Here is a 23,803-nt window from a genome sequence, read left to right as displayed (position 1 = left end):
AGAGGGAATTCAAAGTCTCGAGGGTGGTGATAATGGTCTTAGACGTCGGATGCAAAGGAGAAGAGAAAACGCCCAGGGGGGTCGGCGTGGCGGTATGTCCCGATTCCGAGGAAGAAACGACAGAGACAAGGCTGAGCTGAGGCAATGTCTCGTCTCGGGGGGTCGAGTCGACAGCTGAAGGGGGCAGGAGGGCTGCCTTGTGAAGATGGTCCTCGCAATACAACTTCGTTTTAGCCCGTAGGGGTAGGTGGGTTTGTTGGGTGGGCAACACGAGTTTGGAGCAGAAACCCGGGTGAGGTACTTTCAGCCCCAATCTCGTCCTCTCGTTCGGTGAGGTCTTCGACAAACAAGTTAAGACCGTCCGAGACAACCTCGCTGCCCAGAGAGGGGATGTCCGGTCAAAGGCTTCTGATTAACATTACTGTGGTACGGACCAGTTCGAATCGGGGGGGTGGTTAAATCGTATAATAAAAAAAGTCGCGCCGAGGGAAGATTTGAAAGAAGCCGGGGTAGGCAAAGTTGGTGATAAGAGATTAAAGGATCGATGTAAAGAGTCTGTGATGATGTCGTTTGGATTTTGGGGAAGAGAGAAGGGGGGGGGGATGGTGAGAATGCGGAATAGGGAATGGAACGGGGGTGGGAAGAGAAAGAAGAAAGTTTGGAAAAAGAATCTAAACAAGACAAGGAGATGAACGATGATGACGAAGACGGGTAGTAAGTTCAGTAAAGTTGGCTCCAGGTGAGGAGAAAAGGGACCAAGGTCAAGGTCAAGGTTCAGTTGGGGTTAGGTCTGGCCTGTGCACTGGGGGTCGCAATCTGAGGCGAAGGAGCGTGCAGGGCTTGTTGTAGGCGTTGCTAGTGGTAGGGGGAGGGGGCAAAGGGCTAGGGTAGTGGAAGTGGAGAGTTGAGATTGGGTGAGAAGAGAGGCGAAAGGCGTGTTTGTCTCCGAGGGGATGTGAGTATGTATGAGTTGTGCCTGCCTAAGCCAGAACCACAGCCAGAGCCAGAGCCAGAGCCAGAGCCAGACCACGCAAAGTCAGTACTGGATGACTAGTCAGTTCACTTCTTGTCTCCAGCACGGGTCTACAAAGGTACGATCGGAAGCCGGCGGAGCACAGGGACAGGACCCTACGACGTAGCCTGCAGCATCTTGCATGCTACCATATCACGCACACGCATATGACCTCCTGCACAGCATCGATTGATGGGATTTCGCACCACTCCGTACAGGGAGGGGATGGGGGCCACCCAGGCAGGTCAGGCATAGCCCCCAGTTCCTGCTGTACCATACAGTAGTGTGCCATAGCAGGTCGGCCAGGGTGGATGAGCAGTGATGGGGCAGCCTCGGGAGCTTGCGGGCCTGGGCGGGTACCCCCTGTCCTGCTAGCGTTTTACTGTGCTCCCCATCCCGCCCCCCCCCCCCCATGACCTACTACAACTAGGGTATTATGGCAGGCTATCGAGGTTTGGTTTCGCCTCATCCAGGCCCCAGCACCACAGTAGCGGCAAACACGCAGTTACGAATTACGTGCTGTTGAGAGGGGGGAAGGATCCAGTCTCCAGCTGTCAACCAGTCAGACCACCACAGTTGTACTCATAGGATGATGCATGACTTGGCCAAATCGACAATTGTCCAAACTTCACACCTCGGCCAATTGTTGATATGTGCAAATACCCAAGTTCAGACGAATTAATCGGGCGGGTTGGGCGGCTGTTTTAGGTGGCAACAAGTTGTTTCCAGCCGGCAGCATTATGTTCCTCCAAACCAAAACCAAACACAACGTCATCCCACATCATGCGCAAACTCGGAAGACAGGACGGAACTATGGGTGTTTTTGGTGTTTCCCTCGCTTTTTTATTTCTTTCTCTCCTTTCCTTGTTTCGTCCCTTCCCTTCTTCTCTTCAATATGGTCCTTGGAAACGTATCTCTGGGCTTTCATTTCCGTGCAGCAAAAGAAGCACAGGCTTACCCATCACTCCAGTCTGCATTTGACCCGACAGAACCAACTGCCTGACTTGATTGACTTGACATCCTACGCTAATCTATTCTGTTAATAGTCTTGATCCTCGTTCTCCCTCTCTCTTTATCCTTTATCCTTTATCTAGGGCCCATTTCTGCCGGCACGGGTTATCATCTAGCGAGGGTTCCCGCCTCTGCACATGGCCATCAACGCTTGACCAGCCCTGAGAGATTGCGTGCCCCTGCCGTGTGAGCCGAAAGTGAGAAACATCGCGGCAACCACTTTCAATCAATTGATCCACTCAACATTCACAAAGTCCCCTCATTCAATAAAGGTTCTATGGTACAGTACCCATTTTCTTTTGAAACTTCTCGGCGTACAAACACGTAATCTCTGTTCAAAATAGAAAGAATCACTCCCATCCAGCATGTCGCTCTTGTTTCATATTTTCACCGCTCCTCTGGGAGATGAAAACGCGCAGCAGAGCAAGCAAAGGTTGGGGGGGGGGGGGGAGCGGAGGCGTGGTGAGGCCCGAGTCGGCCGAGGTGGTGACGGACTTTGGCCCTGCAGGGTAGGGCGCGGATGAAATACGAATTCGTACGCATGTTACATGCCCCCGCCGCGAGACAGCCCATGTTCTTGTCGCAGCACACAGTACTGCAATTCCATGGTATGTATGGTAACAGAATCAGGAGCCTTGAACTGGAGGCTGAACGAACGGCCCCATGGCCCCAATTGTTCCTGCGACTCGGGTTGCTTCCGTGGGCCAGGGAATATTGCCACGGTACACAGAGCTGAAGGCATGCTCATCTTATCAGCCTTGTTCACCTGGCAGATCGGCGTGCTGCCCTTCTCAGGAACTTACAACCTAGGGAGACCCTGAAGAACATGAGTCTAGACGCAATTGGGTGAATTATAATACTTCTCGTCCAGAGAGAGATCTACAGCTAAGGATGGGAGATAATTTCTCACAAGGAGACGGAATTGCCAACATGGATGTTAAGCTAACGGATGCTAAGCTATCCGGGCACTCTTGATTCTTTCTTTTTTTTTACGGCTGAGCTACGAACAGTTTCCTATTGATTAATTGGTGTGTTTTCGACTCCTTTTTTTCTTTCTTCTTCTTCCTTTTCCTTCCTCGGTTTCGCAATTGAGTTCCCTCCCCAGGTCCAGGTCCCAGGTCCAGGTCCCAGACCACCAGGCTTTCAGGCCTCAAGTTCAGGCCTAGGCCCAACCACCAAGTTTACTCCAGCCGCAACTGGCACCTGTCAGAAGCTAGCTGTCCGTACAAGTTTCGACCCAATCCGGGCACTAGGATACGATACTCTGCTAAGCCCGGTCAACAAGCGGGGATCTTCCATGAAAGCTCGGGCCGTACTTCGGCCATCTCTACTTGCCTGGTCACTGTCCGTCTTGTTGCAGTTGCTTATCGTTTGGCCATGGCACCACTTTGTCATGACAGCTGTACATTATAAAGAAAAAGTGAAGAAGATACAACATGTCGTTGCATTACATACGCCTATACATCGCAGTGACTCGGCAATATAAGGCGGTGGGGCTATAGAAGGGGAGGAGGGATGAGAAAGTGAGAAGAAGACCGAAGAAAGAAAACACAGAAGTAGAGCTCTCGGATTCGGTTACTGTGAGAATCCACGATCTCAAGGGCCATTCCTGCTGTGAACGCTCCCACAATTGTGAGCAGGATCACTGAAAATTACGGGAAACAAGAGGATCAACCATGCATTTGTGTGCCGGGCCGTCCCCGTGAGACAATTTCACACACAGAGAAAGAGAAGGAAAAAGAGTGGGGGGGGGGCTGAGATGTGACTTTGACCGCGATATGCAGTCCTTGCAAATTATTTGCCCGGATCTAGACTTATCATTGGTCTGCAAATGATTTGTCCGAATCTAGAATAATGATGTAAGCCGGCCAAGAGAATTTAGAAAAAGGAAAGGCTCAGACTCATTTGGAAAATGTTCCTCGCTGCCCAGGTCAGACCATTTCCCGCATCATTGTGTTTCACGACATCAAGCCATTCCTGTCTGCGTTGTCCTTGGGCCATCACCCTGTGCACACCCAACTCATTGTCATCCCAGGGCTCGCCTGAAGGTACTGTTCAGATGTCTCGAGAAGCTCGGCATGTATGGTGGATGCGATCTACGAGTCTTGCTTGGATCTCTCGCGTTGTGTCCTGGATGGCAGCAACAAGAGAAGGAATGAATGCTAGACCTCACCTCGAAAAAGAACAGCAGCCCGGGACTCTTGTTCTGCGGTGGTAAGACCTAATGCTGCCCAATGATCGCCACCACGGCCACGGCTAGGCACGAAGCAGGGCGGGAAGTCATCCCCTACACAAAAGAGGAGGGAAAGAAAAAGAAAATAACAATTATGATACATCTTCTTCTTCATCCCTCTATGAGTCACGAGAGAGAGCCCCAGTAATTAGAGCACGGGAAGAAGCCCCCGCTCGCGGCACATCTTGTGTGACCTGAGCTGCGTGGTCCAGGATGTTCGTAAGTGGACTCGAGGGTTGAGATAAAGGCATCCGCAGGCGAGATTTTCCTTCGACATAGGCCCGTGTGTAACCGCTCCTTCTGTAATTTCAGCGTAAGTACCAATGGACTGGGGGAAAGGGATACAGGAAGCACAGAGGTAAAATGAGACAGAAGGAGATGTCTCGGCTGTTGCTTGCCTTCCCAGGCATGGCAATTCTCCCCGGATCTAGATGGTTTGACAACGTGAACATGCCACAGATGTTCATTGCTCGAGGATGTGTCATGAACTATGTCCTGAATCATGGTCTTCAAGTTCATGAACTAAGCCTAGGCAAGTTCATCCCCGCAAAAGAAGCAACTTTGATAGTACGGTGCAACGGGGGCTGTGCCCATGCAAAAGAACACTGCATCACACTAAATACGGTATCCGGGTTTAATCAACACCAGGAAAAAGTAATATGAGAACGCAAGGTCTTCATTTGGAATAGTAATTAACGTCTAGCTCAACAATGTCAAATTTTCTCGACCCTGCAGTTTCCAGCACTCCCGTAGATCATCACGGACTAGCCTCCCTCCATAAAAAGCCATGCACAAGTGCGTGAATGGTTTGACATAGCTGGCATCAGGCACGGTACCAAAGACGCCTCTGTGGAGTTTGAGCCAGTCACGGGCCGACCTGGTTGGCCAACAGCAGCCTGAGCTGCAAGAACATACTCGAGTACGATTGGGAGGAGGAGCAAAAGAAAGGAGACTCGGAACGCGTGATACCTGCAGATGGCGTTCATTCCGAAGCAATTTAAGAGATCTTTGCGCGCGTAACATGTTTCGTAGATTGCCAGATGCATGATTTCGGCCCTATTGTAGTGCCCGAAAGTCTCTTCAAGCGCCGTAACATCACTATTGTTGCTTTGGGCAAAAGTCTACGAAAACATAGTCCTGGCAGTGTTGTAAACATCACTGTGACGGTTTAGGGTTGAGGCGCATAGTAGGCATCACAACCTGATATTGGCCCTTGCCGCGCAAAAATAAGTAGCTGCAACCCAACAACTTCCCCTGCCCATGTTCTGCAGGGCAGCAAAGTATCCACAATGTCTCTGATGACCAAGAACTATATGATCTTCACTTGTTCGAAGAGGTAAACTTGCATTTGGGCAGGAACACCGTCGAAGCGATCCTTGATACTGAGACAACCCCGGCAGAGATCTGCAACACCTCGAGAACCGGCTATGCTTCTGGTCTTTGGAAAGCGGGGCGAAGGCGTTGGCTAATCACTCGGCTCTTGACGGCTTCTCCTGCCGTTGCAGTGATAGCGCTGTCTGCTTCGAAGTGAGATCTGGACTGGTTCGCTTCTATTACGCCTCCTGCATGGGTGAAGGCTCCGTCCTGAGTATCTCATCCAATGCTGTGTACATTTCCAAGGCTCAATAGCCGCCTTTGAAGTATCTAGAATCAGGCAGAAGCAAGAAAGAAAGGAGGATATGCACCGCCATGAAGTCACGCCTTGCTGTTCTGATTCGGCGCAGTCGAGAATATTGTGTTCAGTCTAGACATGCAGAAGAAGCAAATCTGCAGCAGAATTTCCTGCACGTCCATGGATGAGGGCCTTTCCAATGTTCTAAGAGAGTCATAAGAGACGTGATCCCCTTGCGGATGAGTAGAGGCGATTGTGATGTAATAAGTCTCGCACAAGATCATATTTACTGGCTGCTACTTGTGCAATCTGTTCACGCGAGTATACAAGCGTCCTCATCTTTTCTGTCTTCTACCATCCTTCTCATTGAACTAACGAAAAGAGCCTTCGTCAGCTTTGGACCATGTCCGACGAGAATACTGGAAAGATGAGTGCAGACGAAGCGGATGAGCGGTGAGTCTATATACTTTGGGAAGGAGAGGGATGTGATATTTCCACTGACAGGAAGATAGTGTCTCCAAGAGAGTGCTTCAAGCCCGTTCCAGGCAACAGCAACAAGACGAATTCGAAGCTGAAACAAAAACACCTCAGACAGTGAATGGCAATCAGCGGGACACGATCACAGACAAACACTCCCATGAGGCTGAGCAAGAGCAGGAACCCATCGACCAGGCCACAAACTCGGGAGAAAACTCTGAGTATCATGACGACAAGGTGGCCCAATGGGAGCTGACTTGGGAAAGTATCCAGCCCCATACGGTTCAAAAATACCTCCAATCTTACCAGACCCATGTTCATCACATGTATCCCCTCATCACCAAGGCGAAACTCGACGCCTCTGTCGATCAGGTCCTGAAGGAGGCGGGCATCATGGACTCCGATGGGCGCCCAACAGGTCTGGGCCAGTGGGAAGGGTCAAAGCCTCTAGCGGGGGCAAAGTTCCGACCCAGCCTCGAGACTGCCCTGGCGTTTCTGGTGCTCGCGTTTGGCAAGCTCTGCGAGTGCAGAATCCCGGAACTGCAGTACGCAAACCAAAGCCTGGCCTTGGGCTGGCATGAGCCTGCGCCTTCGACTGCTCAGCAGAAGCGGTACCTTCCAGGTGCCGAGTACTACACTGAAGCATCGAGGATGCTGTCCTCCTTCATTGAATCCTCTGAGATGGGCCTCGTCCACGCACATATCATCGCCAGCCTGTACTGCGAACAGCTTGGCCACGTGACGGCGAGCGTGCATCACATCAGGTTTGCAGCCAGCGCGCTCATTGTTGGAACGAACTCGTACGTAATTGTCCCTTCTTAACCCCTTGTCTTTCTTGGTGGAGAACAATTCCTAACGGCGAGGGTTCCCACGGGTCGTTCCAGGGAGTTGAGGATGCGGAACCATGGCAGAGTTGGCGCTATTCAGTTGGACAGCAAGAAGGATGCTGAACGGATCACGACATACTGGATTTGCCACCAGATTGAAAGGTAAGCACAGGAACAACGCAAGTGCAATTACTGTTGGCTTTGTGTGTCATCTCGGCTGAATTGTTGCAGCCACCACCTCATCCAGACGAACTTCTGGTGGTCTGGGCTCGCCGAATCCGAAGACAAGTTTCCATGCCCTGACGTCGGAGAGGCAATGCACCAACTAGGCGTTACGCCTGAGGCTGCGTGCAGCCTCACCGCAAACACTCACCTGAGCCGGTGGCTGCACCGAAACCTGACGATCCACTCCCGAACAGAAATGGAGAGCAGCATAGAGAAGCAAATCAGCGTGATCAAGAGTTTCGAAGACAACGTGGCGCAGAAGAGAGGTCTCTGGCTGGGGCCGCTCAACTTCGAGGACCATTGGCCCTGGAGCTCGGATATCGTGACGGCGCGCACCCATGCCGCGTTCTGGGAGGCCCGGATCGAGGTGTACCGGCCGTTCATCAAGACCTACCAGCAACTGATGAAAGATCTGACGTCCAGCCGGGGACAGCATGGGTCGCCGTACCTCAACCCTGAGAGCCGCCGAATGTTCCAGACGGGCGTGGACACTCTCCTCAACAGCATGACGGTGTTCTGCGGCGTGCAGAAAATGTGTCTCATCTCCATGAGCATGGCCAGCCTGGCGAGAACGTGGGTTGATTTCGCAGTTTCGAGCCCAAGTCTTTGGGGAGTACCTGCTGATATAAAGCCAACACAGTCAGAGCCGGAACCTCCTGACCCTCTCCGCCCTCTGTCGAGACCCGCGCATGGGCTCCTCTGTCAACATAGACGCTACGGTGGAGCAGACGATCAGGTTTATCCATGAATGTCTCCATAAATCGACCACTTTTCATCGTGACAAGGACATCATTGCGTCGCAGGCGGCGGCTGTCGATGCGCTCTTTCTGTATCATGTCCGAGGCATCCTGAGTGGCAGAAGCCCGGAGATCAGCGAGCAAGATCTATTAGACGCACTTGATGTCTGAAGACAAGCAGTCTTGCTCAGAGTCGACACGGGGACCGGGTTTGCACAGGAGAGCCAGATGATGGGTGGTGGATTTAGCGGGACCATCCGATGAACTGGCGGGAGATGCAAAAGCAGGGCCTGATGATGATGATGATGATGATGATGATGATGATGTGAACATCCTCCTATTCATGTTGAGATGACGACCAAAAATTGGTGCTTGGTATGGAAAGCAGGGTGGTGCATACTTGAAGGACCAGTACACGGATGTCTTTTCTCAGCGAGGCAGCATTACTGATTAGATTCAATTATTTCTTACTGTGCCAACTCCGCTTGGAGTATGCTCTTGATCGATTATATGCCTCTGCACTTCTTGCTCCCGGACACGAAGCGCAGTGGTATCCGTGATATCTTCCGGTTGGCAACATTCTGGGTTACAGAGCTATGGGCTTAGGCTGTGCGCAATCTACGCATTTCTTTGGAGATGATTCGCGACCTCGGCACGGTAATTATGAGATGAGGTTGCTGCTGTAAAAAACAAAAGTCACGTGAGTAGTATAAGGCGCAACGGACAGGAGCATTCAATGATAGCTCCGGATATCCATAATTCAAAGAAGCAAAAGTTCTATGCTTGTAAAATATTCTTAATGCCAGCAAACTCTTTTGAAAGTCGAGACACTTGTCTTTGTGGAAGCCTGGGCCTGTGCGAAGTAAAATAGGTGGTGTTTGTCCAGACGGGGGTCAGAAATTGAGGCGTACACCAGGAGCAGACAGGGGAGGGGTGGTCTAATCTACTTCAAATGACCCAATATAGGGCGATACTCAAGAGGGGAAAGGTTGTGCTCTGAGCTCTTCGCACAAGGGAGGAAGTGAGTAACGTTCGGAAAACTGCAGGCACCTTTTTTTTATTTTTAATTTTTTTTTTATACCGAGCGGCCAAGGTTTCGATGGATGGCATACCGCAAGAAACAGTAATAACCTTTATACCTAGAATAGTAAAGTATACAGCATAGCATGACACAAAATGGGACGAATAAACTTCAAAGGATCGACATAGCCGCGCGCTTGTCTACCCTGCCCGGCTTGGCCGCCGCGCTGAATGAGCCTGGGACCGTGCCCGGGGGGTCTAGTCCGGATCTGCAAAGGGGAGAAGTCGCCATTGCAATACCAATGCAATCGTTTGCCATTTGGAAAAGGAGTTTTGGGACTTATCAGATGATGGACTCATCCATGCAATGAAACACTCGGTAGTGAGGACGTACAAGATGTAGAACCCAAGCTGTACTTGCACTGGTGGTATACTTGTCACGGTGGAGAGATCTGAAAGAGTCAGGAAAAAGTCCACAGACAGAACATGATCACCGCCTCATTGGATGTCTGTGGCAAGAATGCATGTAGGTAGATTTACGTAGTCATGGTCATGCCCAAGTCGATCATCTGACGATGTTGGAGTTTATTTCTCTCTCTTTCTTCCTCCCTCCCCTCGTCCCTCTCTTCCTTTCTCTTTTCTTGATGAGCCTGGAATTCAAGGGAGCCTGATGACGAAGTTGTTTTACCGGTGTAGTACATACAAGTATCAAAGTAACCTGAGTCGTAATCCGTGTTCATGTCATTTAGTCTTTGAAAAAAAAAAAAAAAAAAGATGAGCCAGGAGAGGGGGCTCAAAACGGCGGTGACAAGCAGGTTGAAGGCGGCCAAAAATCACTTTAAGGGGATAGTTATGTGCTGCTTGGTGTGCTGGCTGAGGTAATTTCAGTCCCTGCTTAGAACCGTTTCTTCGCAGATTACAAGTCGTCATAATTCTCGTGTTCCTTTTCGTTTTGTACCATAATGATAATAGCGCTGTGAAAAGCTGAAAATCTAGCCACGGTTCGTCTTTTCCTGTTTTCTTCTCTCTTATTCTTTCATTCTCATTTCGGATATGAGTTACTGCTCCGAGATCAAGAGAGGTGAATGGTGGTGGTGGTGGTGGTGGCGGTGGCGATGGCGACGTCGTGTACAAAAAAGGCTTCATGGATCGTCGATCTGGGCAGAAATGAAGAACAATGCAGACCAGGCGAAACGGTGGGATCCCCCCTGTACTGGTGCAAAGGATGCCAGTCTAGATGAGGTCTAGGCTTCGCCTGGGCCCGTCGTGGCTACCCAATTACTCCGCAGTGGTGGTGGCGGGCCTGCTCTGCAAGCATGGGCTTCCAGCGGCTTTAGCGGTCCAGCGCCCAACCTCTAGGGGGGGGGGCAGGGGGCTAGCAGCGTTTGACAGCAGGGCGCCAGCACCAAACAACAGAAGTAGGGCGTTGTACTGTCGGGGTCGCGATTGGGCCGGGCGTGCTGCAAGAGTGTTGGATGCATCTGCACCACCCCGCCAGTACCAGGTCCCGTTGCCATTCTGAACCTTACGCGTCGCTACCCGTCGTCTCCTTCTTTTGCATAGGGTTGGACGATCACTGATTGGGGCTTGCCTGTCTCGCCTCGTCAAGGGCGGCATACCGAACATATCTTATCATCTATCATATTCTGTTGCTGGCCTGGATTTTCTTATTTGTTTCTGGGTGATTTCTTTTTGCCTTTTCTCAAAGGGCGATCGTGGTACAGGCTGATTCTTTATATCCATCAATTGTGTACTGGAGGTTATTTCCGCCCAGTCTTTTCTTTTTAAAATTAATCAACAAAAAAGGAAAAATACAAACCCCCCCCCCCCTTCCTTGCCTTCTCTGGCCCCAACATGCCTCACCTCTCAGCTCAACCCGCCCTTATGGATTAGCACCACCACCACCAACAGTTTCACCAACACTATCATCATCAGACTACACTTACCTGGGTCCTGAAAGTGACTGTGCCAGCCGGCCGGTCCGCCAGCCAAACATCTCCCGACTGCTCGTGCCTGTGCTTGTGCTCTTCGGAGCCGGCACGACGTCGATCCCTGGTATGGCTGAGCTCGCAGCCAAAATCAGGGCCAAGTTCAAAAGGCGGCACTCTGAAAAGCCTGGTATGCCCTCGCGGCTCAGCAGGTCCAGCAGCAGTGTTTATCGCCCGGGCACGTCCCATAGCCATAACTATGAGGCCAATCATGCGCGCGAGAGCGAAGACGACGCGAGGTCACGAGTAGGACGCTCACATATCTCGGTGGTCGATGACTCGGCTGAGGGCCGCCTCATTTCGCAGCCTGGCGGCGAAGGAGGAGGAGGAGGAGGAGGAGGAGGAGGAGGAGAAGGAAGGGGAATGGTTAAGCAGGACCAAGGAGGGGAAGGTAAGGAGGGTGAGGAGGCAGCCCAGGGAGCCCAGGGAGCCCAGGGAGCCCAGGGAGCCCAGGGGCCTACTGGCATGGTAGCACGGGCAGGCGACCACGGTCCACGACATGACAGTGGTGATTTTGAAGAGGATGAAGGTGACCATCCTCAGCACCCCAACCCTAACTTCTCTCAGCCAACACCTGACCACGACGACACACAAGGTACTGCGGACATGTCATTTGCCGTCCAGACGTCTAGTGACCGTATGGCTGCAGATAGCGTGGGTGTGGACGCGGACGTGAACGCACAAGGCCAGCTGCCAACAGCAACCACGGCTATCGCAGCAACAGCAGTTACAGGCGCTACAGGCAGTTCGGGTGGTGCTGCTACAGCTACTGTTGCAGACGCCACAGGGCCCAACGCAGCCGAGGCCCCAGCGGGTCTAGCGCCCCCGACACCACCCAGCTCGACCGCAAGCAACACCCCGGCTGCCTCAGAAGCCCCAAAAGCTAGCGACATGTCCGGCAACGATCTGCACTTGTCTTCAACGCGCAAACTCGCCAGCATCAACGAGCAGCCGTCTCCAGACATGGACCAGCCCGTGCAGGATCGACAACCGCATCCACAAGCCCATCAACGCCAACACCATCATCAGCCTCAACAACAACAACAACAACAACAACAACAACAAGAACAACATCAACATCAGCAGCAGCAGCAGCAGCAGCAGCCGCTCCGCGCGACCGTCGACACACCAGCTCTGATTGTTCCGTCTCCCACCACCGCGTCGTCTGCAAAGCAGCAGCAGCAGCAGCAGCAGCAAGGGTCCAGGCCGGCAGAGTCTGTCCGCCCTCGCACGCCCAAGCTGGGCACGTTTCATATCCCTCTTCCTACAGCCTCGTTCGGTCCACCGCCAGCTGTGAGCCTCTCGCCCGGCGCCGCCTACAGCGCTGTGAGCTCCACGACTGCCCCCTCTTCTCCTCTCGGCCGCTACTCCACGACAGCGGCAGCCACAGCAGCGCCAGTGCCCGCCCCCATCCCCTCGCCGGTCCGACCGCAGCCGCCTCTGCGCCGGCAGTCCCTCCTCTCCAACCGACAGTCGACCCTCATCCAGACCCTGTTGCGAGGCTCCCAGACCGAGGACCCCAGCAGCCTGAACCCCGAACAGCTGATCCCCATCAGCGGCAACATGGTGATGCGCAAGATCTGGGTCAAGAGGCCGGGGGCTTCGGCAACACTGGTCACCATCAACGAGGACGACGTGGTGGACGACGTGCGCGATATGATCCTGCGCAAGTATGCCAACTCGCTCGGCCGCCAGTTCGACTCGCCCGACCTCACCATCAGCATCAGGCCCGGCGGGAACCAGCCTGAGCGCGTACTCGGGCCCGAGGAGCCCATGGCCAGGACCCTCGACGCTTATTTCCCCAGCGGACAGGCCATCGACGACGCCCTCATCATAGACGTGCCCCAGCGACGGACGCCCCGGGCCTCCCCACGAGCTGGCCCGCCGCACGCCCCCCATGTGCAGTACTATGTCGAAGACCCGCGCCCACCCGAGACAGCCAATGACTACTTTGGTCCTGGAGCCGTGTCAGCGCTCCCCGTGACCGTCACCGCACCGTCCAACGGCTCCTCACACCCCCACGCCATCTCTGTGCTCTCCACCGGCCAGGTGCCCCAGATCCCGTCTCCAGGGAGCTCGCGGGCGCGGACGTACAGGGAACGACCCGAGAGGCCGCGGCTGGGGAGACAGCACACCTCGTCACCGACGCTGATCAATCTGGCCACGGGCGTTGCGCACCAGCCCTCGATCGCCGCGGGAACGGCGGCCACAGCCGCCCCACATGGTACGCAGCCCACCCACACACATGTTAGAACGCGCTCACGGACTCACTCGGAAGCATCAGACCCGGCACAAGGCCCCGGCGGACCCCAGCCGCCCCCTTTACCGACGCCGCCCGCGGTGGCTGAGGGGGCCAGTGCTGTACCGCAGCAGCGCATCGCCACCCCTCCGCCGCGGGTTATGAGCCCTCGGCCCTCGGCCAAGGCCAAGAAGAAGAAGAATACGGACCACCCTTCGCTGCCCAAGGGGATGCTCAACGGCACGGTCCCGCCCATCAACGTGCTCATCGTCGAGGACAACATCATCAACCTCAAGCTGCTCGAGGCCTTTGTCAAGAGGCTCAAGGTCCGCTGGAGCACCGCCATGAACGGCCGGGATGCTGTGAACAAGTGGCGCGAGGGGGGTTTCCATCTCGTGCTCATGGACATCCAGCTCCCTGTCATGAGCGGTCTGGACGCTACGCGGGAGATCCGTCGGCTGGAGAGGGTTAACTCCATCGGCGTCTTCAGCTCGGCGGCGTCCACGGCGCCCGAGGAGGTCAAGGGCGAGCCCGACGAAAAAGACAAGCTGGGGAACATGGACCTGTTCAAGAGCCCTGTCATCATCGTGGCACTGACGGCATCCTCGCTGCAGAGTGATCGACACGAGGCGTTGGCGGCCGGGTGTAATGACTTTCTGACCAAGGTGAGTGGCTCTTCTCTATCCTCTTATGTATAGCAGTGGGGGAGAGGTTCTGTACGATGATGGTGCTGACGTGACAAACTAACAGCCTGTGAACTTTGTCTGGCTTGAGCGCAAGGTCATGGAGTGGGGATGCATGCAGGCACTCATCGACTTTGACGGCTGGCGCAAGTGGAAGGACTTCACGCCGGCTACGGGTGATAAGGGCAAGACGGTCCAAAAGGCCAAGACCAAGAAGACCAGGCTGCCTACGCAGGCCGTATCGGCGACGGCTTGATTCACTTGCTTCCCTTTTTTTTCTTCTTTTTTTTTTTTCCCTTCTCTTCTTCTTTCGCCTTGGGCCTCTTTTTTTCTTCTCTCTTTTCTTTTGTCTCATTTTATTCTTTTCCAACTCCTTTGTTGGGTGCGTTTGTACGCATTACCCCAACAAGGAGGGATGAGATGGACCAGACCAGCCCAGATCACTGGGAAATTGGAGTTGGAGGCCGCTTTTGTCGATTCAGACTGATTGTTAGAAGGAGCGGTGGCGAACGGCGGCAATCATTATAATCACCATAATCCTCACGTGAATACGATATGTCGAAACCATTCCTAGCTAGGAGGAAGGAGTTGGAATTAATACATTAGATACATACTTCTTGTGTAGACAGACAAGATGCATGCCGCAAGGGAGGAAGGAGAGTCTGGAATATCGACGGCAAGGAGGATGTGAAAAGACTGGGAAGTCATGTTGGTATTACGTACAAGGTACAAGGTAGACAAGTGCTACATGAAAATAAAGATCTGACGGGCTATCTAAGCTGATCTGCAATACACACCACCTTGATAAAGTTCACTTGAAGACTAGGAGATGATGACCAAGCTCTCTACTTCGGTTCTCTGATCTGGATCAGGGCCACCAGCCCAGCAATGAGGAGTGACAGCTTGACTCTATGTCAAGAATCCACAAGTAATCATTCAATGAGTCTGTTTCTGGGCTACTAAGGCTTGTCTCTGTCCCCAAGCTCTACCTTTTACCAGCTATGCCTCCAACGATATACACCCTGCCGCCCATATGCTGCTCACCCAGCAGGTAATCAAGGCCTCCCTCGCCACCTGCGCCCTCCCCTCCTCTGTCCTACACCTGGTCCCTCCACCGCCGTCCACCATCTCGAGCCCCCCCAGCTCCGGCTCCGCAACAACATCCAACCGAAACCCCGCCTCATCAACACTCTCCACGGCCACCAGCCTGCCCGTAGTATCCCTCCACTCATACTCACTCTCCCCCCTCACCATCATCATCATCGTCCTCATCATCATCCCCTCTCCCTTCCTCCTCCTCCTCCTCCTCCTCCTCTTCTTCTCCACAACAAACAGCCTCGTCCGCTCCCACTCCTGCACAGGCCTCCACCCATACCTGTTCATGCGCCGCTCGTCCTCGGCCCGCTCCTTGTCGCCGCGCACATTGATCCTCCTCGTGTCGTGCCAGTAGGCCCCGCCGGGCTCGTCGACGCGGATCCGGCCCGCCAGCGCCCGCGACGGGCCCTTGCGCGGCTCGATCTCTAGGATGGGGAGGAACGACGTCGCTTGGTTGCTGCGGATGGAGGTGTAGAGCGCTGTGTCCTCGTCGAAGGGCACCGTGCGCGTGGGCCGGCCTAGGGGGTCGTGGGTGTAGGGGCTTCCTTGGAGGGCGATGAGGCGCGCGCCTGAGGGGGTGAGGGGGGCTATGGACATGGCGTTTGGGCGGGGGGAGGCGATGTGGTATTCGGGTTTTTGGGGTGGGAGGGAGGAGGAGGAGGAGGAGGAGGAGGAGGAGGAGGATGGGAGAGTGGGGCATGAGTAGATGACGGGAGGGCGGAGAATGTATGCATGTGCTTTGGGATCATGGCGTGCGTAGGAAGGGGGTGAGGATGGACCGGCTGCTGTGCTGGGCGAGGAGGAGGAGGAGGAAGAGGGGTTGGCGAGGTCAAAGTCGTCTAGGAGGGAGGGAAGCTTGTAGATCTTGGTATCGTTCCTGGGGACGGGCGAGGTGGTGGCTTTCGTGGGTGATGGGAGTGGTGGTAGTGTTGGTGGCGAGGGTCCCTTGCCGTAGGCGGGCAGCTCGTCGGCCGTGGGCGCAGCTGTGAGCGTTGGTCCGTCGTGTGCAGTGTCTGAGTCTGTCACGGCCCTACTCGAAGAGGGGGAGGGAAAGTGATTCATCTTTGGATGAGTAGGTATCTTTGATTGCTATAGTTCACGCCGTGGGGTCGCGCGGCATGGCTGAATAGTTGCTGAGATCCCCGCACTGGTGGTTCTCACAGGGGAATTCATTAATATGTGAAGGAGACGGGTTCGAGTGCAGGCTATGAAACAAGAACAAGTTATGTACTATTTACATAAAGAAACAAACAGGCTTCTCACCTTGCAACACACACAAGTAGAGGACTCGAAAAGTAAGAGACGCAGTGTCAATTGCGCTGCCGGGAATGTTGGTCTGTGGGAAATTTCAATGTGAAGTAACCGGGAACGGGTCGTGCACTGGCGAGTTGAGGCTTTTTCTGTACTGTGTCTGGTGCCCATTCTTGTCAGGAGACTAGATCGACATGTAAGCAGCAGCTTTCAAGTTGTTGCCTATCCGTCTTACATCACGAGCTCGGAAAAGGGAGAGAGGCATTTGTGGCGTGCGTTGTTAGTGGACCGATCCGGGTGCGGAGACCGGCGCATGGCGGGAGCGGCTGAGCCCTCACTTCAATGTTGAGAGTTGCATACAATTGCGTCGCATAATGTTTCAAGGAGGCAGGCCTTGATATGTTGGCATGTCCATAGCTTCTATTTCTTACAGATTCTTGCCTTTAGCTTCTGGATGCGAGAAGGCAGAAGATGGTAGATGATGGTCTGGGCAGGTAGTGATCGAGTAGAGCTTAATGTACAATTCCAATCTCCTGGTGATGTTTTCGATTTCGTAAGCCCATCGTATGGATATCAGCAAATCGATGTTGTCAAACGGTAAGTAGGTTTGAAGCGATCTAAAACTCCCAGTTCCTCCCCTGAAAAATGGAAGAATAAGGTGTAGGTGTGTGTGTGTGTGTGTGTAAATGAGATTATGACAGGCAATTGACATTTTCAATAGCACGACATCTTGTGAGATACAACTACCATGTTAGATCTGTCAAGTTTGGCAATCATGATATTCATCAACCCTTCAATTTATGGTCTTGGGCACATTGACATCCTTGGGCTTGAACATTTCATGCGACGGTCCATCCAGCATGTCGCTCAGAAGGAGCTGGATTGAGAAGGGCAGAGCAAGACGACAATGATGATCACTGTGCTTTCGGTCTTCAAAAAGAACTTGTCCTCTTCTCCGGTCATCCACTGTTCCACGAAAGTGTGGTGCATAACAGGCAGAGGAGCTGTTTTCAACGATGGGTTGGAGATATCGTGAGGCTGTGTCCATTAGTCCTCAGCTGGTCCCTCAAGACGCAAGTCTGATAAAACGTGATCTTGCTCCTTCCGAAGCCCTGTGCTCTTCTGTTATTTTGGGTCCTTGACAGTAATCTGTCACATTTGCCTCCGCGTACCGATACTGGTGGTATTCGAACGTGCCATCTTCAGACGGAGTAGCGTAATGTGTAAAGGAGTTAGATTAGTTCCGTCTGTAGTGCAAGCGGCAACTTGGGCATGGCCGGGATGGTTCATGTGTTTCGACGCAAGAAAGAGCCTGATTTCTCGTAAAAGGAGTGCCGCTCCATCGTGGCGATTCTGTGAGTGTGCGACTACATATATGCACGCCGTCGTTGTCCTTCAGCTTATGGCTGCTCACGTCCACTATTGTACTTATTTCGCTACGAGCTGCTCCAACTCTGCTAGCGCAGTGTCTGTATGCTTGCTGGTTGGGCGAAGGCATTCTTTACAGCGGAGCATATCGCTTGAGGTGATACGCCCACTTTGACTGCGTTCTCTTCCATAGGTAATGAGTCGCCCTCAGGTCTTGTGTCGACGGGGCTCTTCTTTGTGGACTGCACGATCGTGTCCCGGGCGAACTCTAGAGACTGATATGAGATCATGGAGATTTTACAAGAGCGCCGAGTCAAGACTTGGGTCCTCCGCCTCTCATGACGGCGGTGGTGCTGGGGCGTGGAGGAAGGGCAACTCTTCCATTTACCTTTAGATGTCTGGGTGCTTGCTGGAGGCCGCAAGAATGTTCCTTCTGTTGCAAGGAGTCGTACAGAATATCTTTCCGGTCCAGGTGATATCTCGGAGGAAGTAGGCAAGAGGATATGGACGAGTTGAGCTTTGCTTAGGCGTTGCAAAAATCCTGCGCACAAAGATGGACAGGCCCCCTTACTTTCTCTTTCCTCTAGGGCTTTCACCTCTTTCAGCAGCAGTGTGTATTTCAAGCTGTGAAAGCAGTAACTGCACGTGGACTACATCCTTCCGATCATAGGGAGATGGCCGCTGCTACATAGTCACAGGACAGCTCTCTGGGTCCGATTTTGATGATACGAGCCGGGAATCGAATGTACTCCCACGAAAGATCTCGCTCGCACGCCTGAAGCAAATCATAATGTAGATAGAGCGAAAAGGGCCGCTTAAGCTACTAAAGCATCTTTGCCCAAGTACTTATACAGCCTCAAAACGCTTTTCATTGTGACAATTATGGAATTTTTCTTTTGCGTGCTTTCGCCTTCTTCCTCTTCCTCTTCTTCCTCTTCCTCTTCTTCCTCTTCCTCTCCTTCCTCTTCCTCTTCCTCTTCTTCCTCCTCCTTCTTACTTCGTTTTTCTCTTATTTTTATTTTATTTATATATTATTTTTCATTTCTATAGAGAGAGAGAAATGAGAGAGAGAGAGAGAGGGGGGGGGGGGGCATGTGGGTGGGACTGAAGCTCCTGTCATACTGAAGCAACAATTGAAGCCAATATGCTTGATGAAAATATTAGGATTCAACAAGACACATTCTTCTTGTACCTTATCTGCCCAAGTGCTTACTTACTCAGGCGAAATGCGTGCGAAAACTAGCATTTTTTCCCCTTCGATAGCCAGCCTTAGCCTTTCCTTACCCTGATGTCTTCTTCTAGTTGCTTCATCTACTGTGTGTACTTCGATCGTGTTACTGCCCTATTTTGCAGTGCTTTCTGCTATCAAGAATTCAACAAGAACACATCTACAGCAGGGTAGCATTGGAACTCTGAGCCCTGTCATGGAATCGATTTCGCACCGACTTTAACACCAACGATCAATGTGCTTGTTTCTCCCTTTGGCGGTCCCACTGCACCACCAGCGGGTCGGGCCGCTGTGTCTTTGAGTCCCCCGCAACGGCTCCGTCAGCAGTCTCATTTTAGACTGGCAGCAAAAGCTTCAACGTCAGGCCCGTTTTCACCTCTTGTTTTTCATTCTCACGGCAACTCATTTCTGCTGGACGATCTCATATCTTTTGTTCTTCTAGTTGCCATAACACACAGAGAGCAATTGTATTCATTTATCAGCTCAGCTCAGCACGGCGCCTACTTGTCTTTTGAGTACTCCCCAGGCCCAGACTCCCATTTTCGAGATCGCCTCAGCACATTTCGCCACGCCAGGCCTACCTTAAGCGCACGCCCAACCCCCTCAAGTGCCAGCTTTCATCAATCATCCATCAACAGAGTGATCTTTCATAGCGATAATGGAACATCTAGCCATCTCAGAATCGGCCCCAGCCACACCCCGTTCTTTCTCAAGGCCACGACCGAGGCCGCCCAAGTCACCAGCACAAGTTGCCAAGATCCGAGTCCAGAACAGGCGACGAGAGTACCTGGTGCAGAATCCAAGATACTTTTCCAACTCTGAGCACGAGTTCGCAGGTAAGGCAAGACCTCTCCCTATGAGGAACAGACCAAAACCCCCCCCCCTCCCTCTCTTGCGCGCCCTTCTGCGACTTTCTTGAATTCACCTGAATCAAACACTTCTTCATAATCTGTGCTTGGGATGGCCACTTTCTGAGGTGCTGATGAGAATAAACAGATCCAGACCTCTACGACAAACTCATGCGGCACTTTCAAACCCCCGCAGAGCGTGAAGCCGAAGGCCGCACCAAGGGCTGGGGCAAGACGCTCGAGTCCTCCCTGCTGCGCGGCGAAGCGCGCCTCGAAAGGGTCGCCTCATCGTACACGGGCGACGTGGTCCCTCGCGCACCATCGAACGGGTCGTCATCACGCCAAGACCCAAGTCCAAGTGCAAGAGCCGCTGGGACCAGCAACTTCGACATCGACTCGGCTCTTGCCGAGAAGCCGGCGAGCAGGGAGGAGGGCCGCGCGGCTTGGGAGGAGTTTCTGCGGGAGAGGTTCGTCGCGGGCGGGGACGAGGAGTTTGACTATGACGGGGTCGACGGGGATGACGAGCTGGATTCGATGGAGGATAGGGATCGGGAGGAGGCGTATTTTGATGAGGAAGAGCCGGCGTGGGCAGATGATAGCGAGGAGGACGAGGATGGTGAGGGGTTGGATGGTGAGGCTGAGGTGGTAGGGCGACAGAGACGGCCGAAGAGGGAGAGGTTACTGCTGGGAGAGACTGGCATACAGGACTATTGACGTTGTGATACCATTTGGAGGCTGGATGCACTTTCGAAAATAGACCGTTGTCCATCTCCATACAATATCGTCGTATTGTAAAGCTATCTCTCGATCTTCTTCCCAAAAAGCATTAATTGTCAAGACGGAAAAGAAGAACATACAAAAAACTGTATTTCCAGAGCAAGAAGGGAGACTCGACAAGAGTGATAACAACAATGTAAAGATATTTGTCCCAAAGGCATATGCACGATATTCAATCATCTATCTACATGTCCCTATCCACTCATCTCAAACCACAGCCTTCTCACTCACAATCCTGCCCTCCCCATCGTAAAAAATCTCCTTCACCTTCACACTCCGAAGATGGTCCACGCCCCCACTCAGCTCACAGTCATGATAGAAAAGCCACCACCGATCACTCCCAGCCGGGAACTCCACCACGGAATGATGCGTCGTCCACCCCAGCACAGGCTCCAGAATCCGCCCCGCATACGTAAACGGCCCCAAGGGGCTGTCCCCAATCGCATACGCAAGGAAATGCGTGTCCCCGGTGCTGTAGCTAAAGTAATACCGCCCCCGCCGCTTATGACACCACGCCGCCTCGAAGAACCGCCGCGCGTGGTCGTCGGCCGCGATGGGCTGGCCCGTCGCTGGGTCGAGGATCTGGGCCTCCTGCGCGGGGGCTGTTAGGGTCCTGAAGTCGCTGCTCAGCTTGGCCACGCGCGGGCCCATGGCTGCGGCTCCTGGGCCCGAGGGCTCCTGCGCGCCCGTCCAGGCCTCGTCGAACGTGTCGTTGCCCTTTTGGTAGCACTGCAGCTGGCCGCCCCACAGCCCGCCAAAGTACAGGTAGGCCGATGGGGGTTTGCTCTCCTGCGCTCCGGTGCTGCCGTCGTCGTTGGCGTCATCGCCATCGTCATCCACCAGCACGGCCGGGTCAATGCTGTACGAGCCGGGGATATAGTTCTCCTCGGGCCGGAAGGGCCCCTCAGGCTTATCCGACGTAGCGATCCCAATACGAAAGATGCCCTTCTTGTCCCGCGCAGGGAAGAAGAGAACGTACTCGCCCGTGGCGGCACAGTAGGCTGCGTCGGGCGCCCAGAGCTGCTTGCTCACCCACGGGACATCCTCTGCCTTGAGCGCGATGCCGTGGTCTGTGACCTCATGATTGTCCGTTTCCAGTGAGTCGAGGCTGAAGACGTGGTAGTCGTTCATGTCGTACTGGTCGCCATTGTCGTTAAACTGGATGTCTGTCTCGCGGTCGTGGGATGGGTAGATGTAGATCTTGCCATTGAAGACGTGGGCCGAGGGATCGGCTGTGTAAATATGGGTGATCAGTGGAGGCATCTTATGTCGAGAAAAGTAGGCGAGAGTTTGACTTGCGAAGAAAGGTTGGAGATCCGGGTTGAGAATGCTGCTGGATGTTGCTTGACAAGGGCTCTTGGATTTATTTAGTTCAACAATTATCGCAACCTCGGTCTCCAGCCAAGCCAAGCAAAAGCATCAATGAGAAGTCCAGCCGGACTGCTTGTTGATCAACCTTATATGCAGTTCTGTGCTCGGTGGGGGCCTTGGATATTCCCTTTCATTTGAGGCTGATTCGCAATGAAATGCCCGGGATAAGTGGCGAATTTATCCCGATTTAGCCGGTGCTTTCTATCCCGCCCGGCCGAAGGTCAAGGAAGGCGACGATTCATATACACACTGATGCTTATACTGAGCCCGTAGTTTAATTCTGTATTGGCAGATCCCATCTCTGATGGCAGAGAGACTGGATCTGGAGCACATTGGTCTCGGGGGGTGAATTCAGGGTGCACACTACAGAAAGAAGCAAGAAATGGCCAGCCAGCTAGCTGGTCATCTAGCAAATAGAGAAGGCAGATAGGATTTGATTCTTGTCTTCAGATACGCACAGGCTTGAGAGCCTCTGCTGATTAGCTCAAGACAAAATAAGACCAAATACATGGAAGCACCACTGCTCAAGGCCTGGTTGACGCTGTAAGTCTGAACACAACCTTGTTTGGAACAATTGAGAAAGCGTGGTTTGTAAATGCAAGTAAGAATATGAGCACAGCTCGCATGCTGGACAAGAGATCCCAGTAATTCTCTACTTAACGCCCCAAAATTGGTCTGAACAAGACCTCAGAGATTAAGTCCATACAAAATAAAACATTCTAGATAGTTTGAAAAAAATCTCCTGTGACAAGAAGAGAAAATGAAAAAGCAAGGGAAGAAAGACTGGCCACACTAGCATCCAGCTCCTTATTCATCATCATCCTCAAAGCCCTCGCCATAAGGGTTCCACTCCTGACCAGGATAGCTCGTGGCGCTCATCATTGGTATATCCTCGTTCTTCTTCTTGGGTGGCTCCAGCATCTCGTCCTCGGTCGGCATCAGGGCGATCTTCTCCTCCATGTCCCGGATGAGCTGCCTGCGTTTGTGCTCCTCAAAGATCTCTGCCGAGCTCTGTACCGGCTTGCCGTTGATGGTCACAGTGGCGCCGGCCGCATCCGCCCCGTCGAGCGCCGCAGCATCTTCTCCGTCCTTGGCCCCCTCGTCGGTCTGGTGCAGCTCAGAGTCGGTGGGCGAAGGCGGCTCGTCCTCGGCCAGCGGCGACTTTGATGTGATGATAGGCGCTGGAGAGATCGAGGATGCGGCTGACTCGGGGGAGGCATTGGGCTGTTCTAGTTGCTGCTGCTGCTGGTTGGCGAGCACGGGCGGCACTTCGATCGTGAGATCCTCCTGCTGCTGCGGCTGAGGCTGCGGCTGAGGAGGCGACGACGGCTGGACCTTGTCTTCTGGTCTGCTGGGTTCGGCCACGACAGCCTTGTTCGTTGTCGGCATGCCTGCAAACTTTGAGTCGGGCTCGGACGTGGACTCCTGCGATGGCCCAGAGAATATGACGTGCTCGGCAGGCTTCTGCTCTGTCAAGGTGGTTGTCATCACGGGCGAGGACAGCTTCGCAGACTGTCTCGGGGTGGCACCGTAGATGTCGTCGTTTTCGGCAGGCGTGGCAGTCACCGGCGTGTCTACCTTGCGTGGCAGGGGCTCATCCCGGAGTGTCACCCTCTGGAGCACAGGGCTCTGGGACTCTTGTTCCTCTGGGACGGCGGCTGGCGACTGGGTGGCGGCTGGGCGAACGACCTGAACCCTCTGCGGGTCAGCTGCCGGAGATCCCTTGCTTGTGGCGGCCTCGGTGGTCAGGGATGAGACCTGGCTGGCCGCACTGATCTGCCGCTGGGGCATGAGGTCACCG

General features: G+C 53.5%; 5 protein-coding genes across 5 annotated transcripts; 4 read left to right on the top strand and 1 right to left on the bottom strand.

Moving 5' to 3' along the window:
* Positions 1-6,271: 6,271 nt before the first annotated feature.
* On the top strand, positions 6,272-8,305 carry M406DRAFT_75329 (uncharacterized protein; the record flags this gene model as incomplete). The annotated part of the gene is made up of 5 exons (XM_040925830.1): positions 6,272-6,321; positions 6,381-7,145; positions 7,281-7,334; positions 7,404-7,970; positions 8,038-8,305. 5 exons carry the CDS (start codon positions 6,272-6,274, stop codon positions 8,303-8,305), a joined length of 1,704 nt encoding a protein of 567 aa, XP_040770931.1.
* Positions 8,306-12,543: 4,238 nt separating this feature from the next.
* On the top strand, positions 12,544-14,287 carry M406DRAFT_226782 (uncharacterized protein; the record flags this gene model as incomplete). Its single annotated transcript, XM_040915748.1, has 2 exons — positions 12,544-14,046; positions 14,132-14,287. Coding segments are annotated over 2 exons (1,659 nt in total), but the record flags the coding sequence as incomplete, so codon positions are not given.
* Positions 14,288-14,961: 674 nt separating this feature from the next.
* On the top strand, positions 14,962-16,571 carry M406DRAFT_358656 (uncharacterized protein). Its single transcript, XM_040923963.1, has 2 exons — positions 14,962-16,308; positions 16,425-16,571. Exon 1 carries the CDS (start codon positions 15,098-15,100, stop codon positions 15,512-15,514), a length of 417 nt encoding a protein of 138 aa, XP_040770929.1. The 5' UTR covers positions 14,962-15,097; the 3' UTR covers positions 15,515-16,308; positions 16,425-16,571.
* A 3,147-nt stretch (positions 16,572-19,718) lies between these two features.
* Positions 19,719-20,568, top strand: M406DRAFT_242678 (uncharacterized protein; the record flags this gene model as incomplete). The annotated part of the gene is made up of 4 exons (XM_040916182.1): positions 19,719-19,842; positions 20,003-20,183; positions 20,220-20,477; positions 20,514-20,568. Coding segments are annotated over 4 exons (618 nt in total), but the record flags the coding sequence as incomplete, so codon positions are not given.
* A 270-nt stretch (positions 20,569-20,838) lies between these two features.
* On the bottom strand, positions 20,839-21,894 carry M406DRAFT_100122 (family 43 glycoside hydrolase; the record flags this gene model as incomplete). The annotated part of the gene is made up of 2 exons (XM_040914896.1): positions 20,839-21,420; positions 21,472-21,894. The coding sequence occupies 2 exons, from the start codon at positions 21,892-21,894 to the stop codon at positions 20,839-20,841; spliced, it is 1,005 nt and encodes a 334-aa protein (XP_040770927.1).
* Between the last annotated feature and the right edge of the window lie 1,909 nt (positions 21,895-23,803).

This window comes from Cryphonectria parasitica (genome assembly GCF_011745365.1).
Source record: "Cryphonectria parasitica EP155 unplaced genomic scaffold M406scaffold_11, whole genome shotgun sequence".
Classification (NCBI taxonomy): Eukaryota; Fungi; Ascomycota; class Sordariomycetes; order Diaporthales; family Cryphonectriaceae; genus Cryphonectria; species Cryphonectria parasitica.
The sequence above is the reverse complement of the archived record's forward strand: the minus strand, read 5'-3'. Positions and strand labels throughout refer to the sequence as shown.

Bases quoted from the DNA above. Each gene is read 5' to 3' on its own strand.
- M406DRAFT_358656 (XM_040923963.1), top strand. From the start codon at position 15,098: ATGCTGCTCACCCAGCAGGTAATCAAGGCCTCCCTCGCCACCTGCGCC.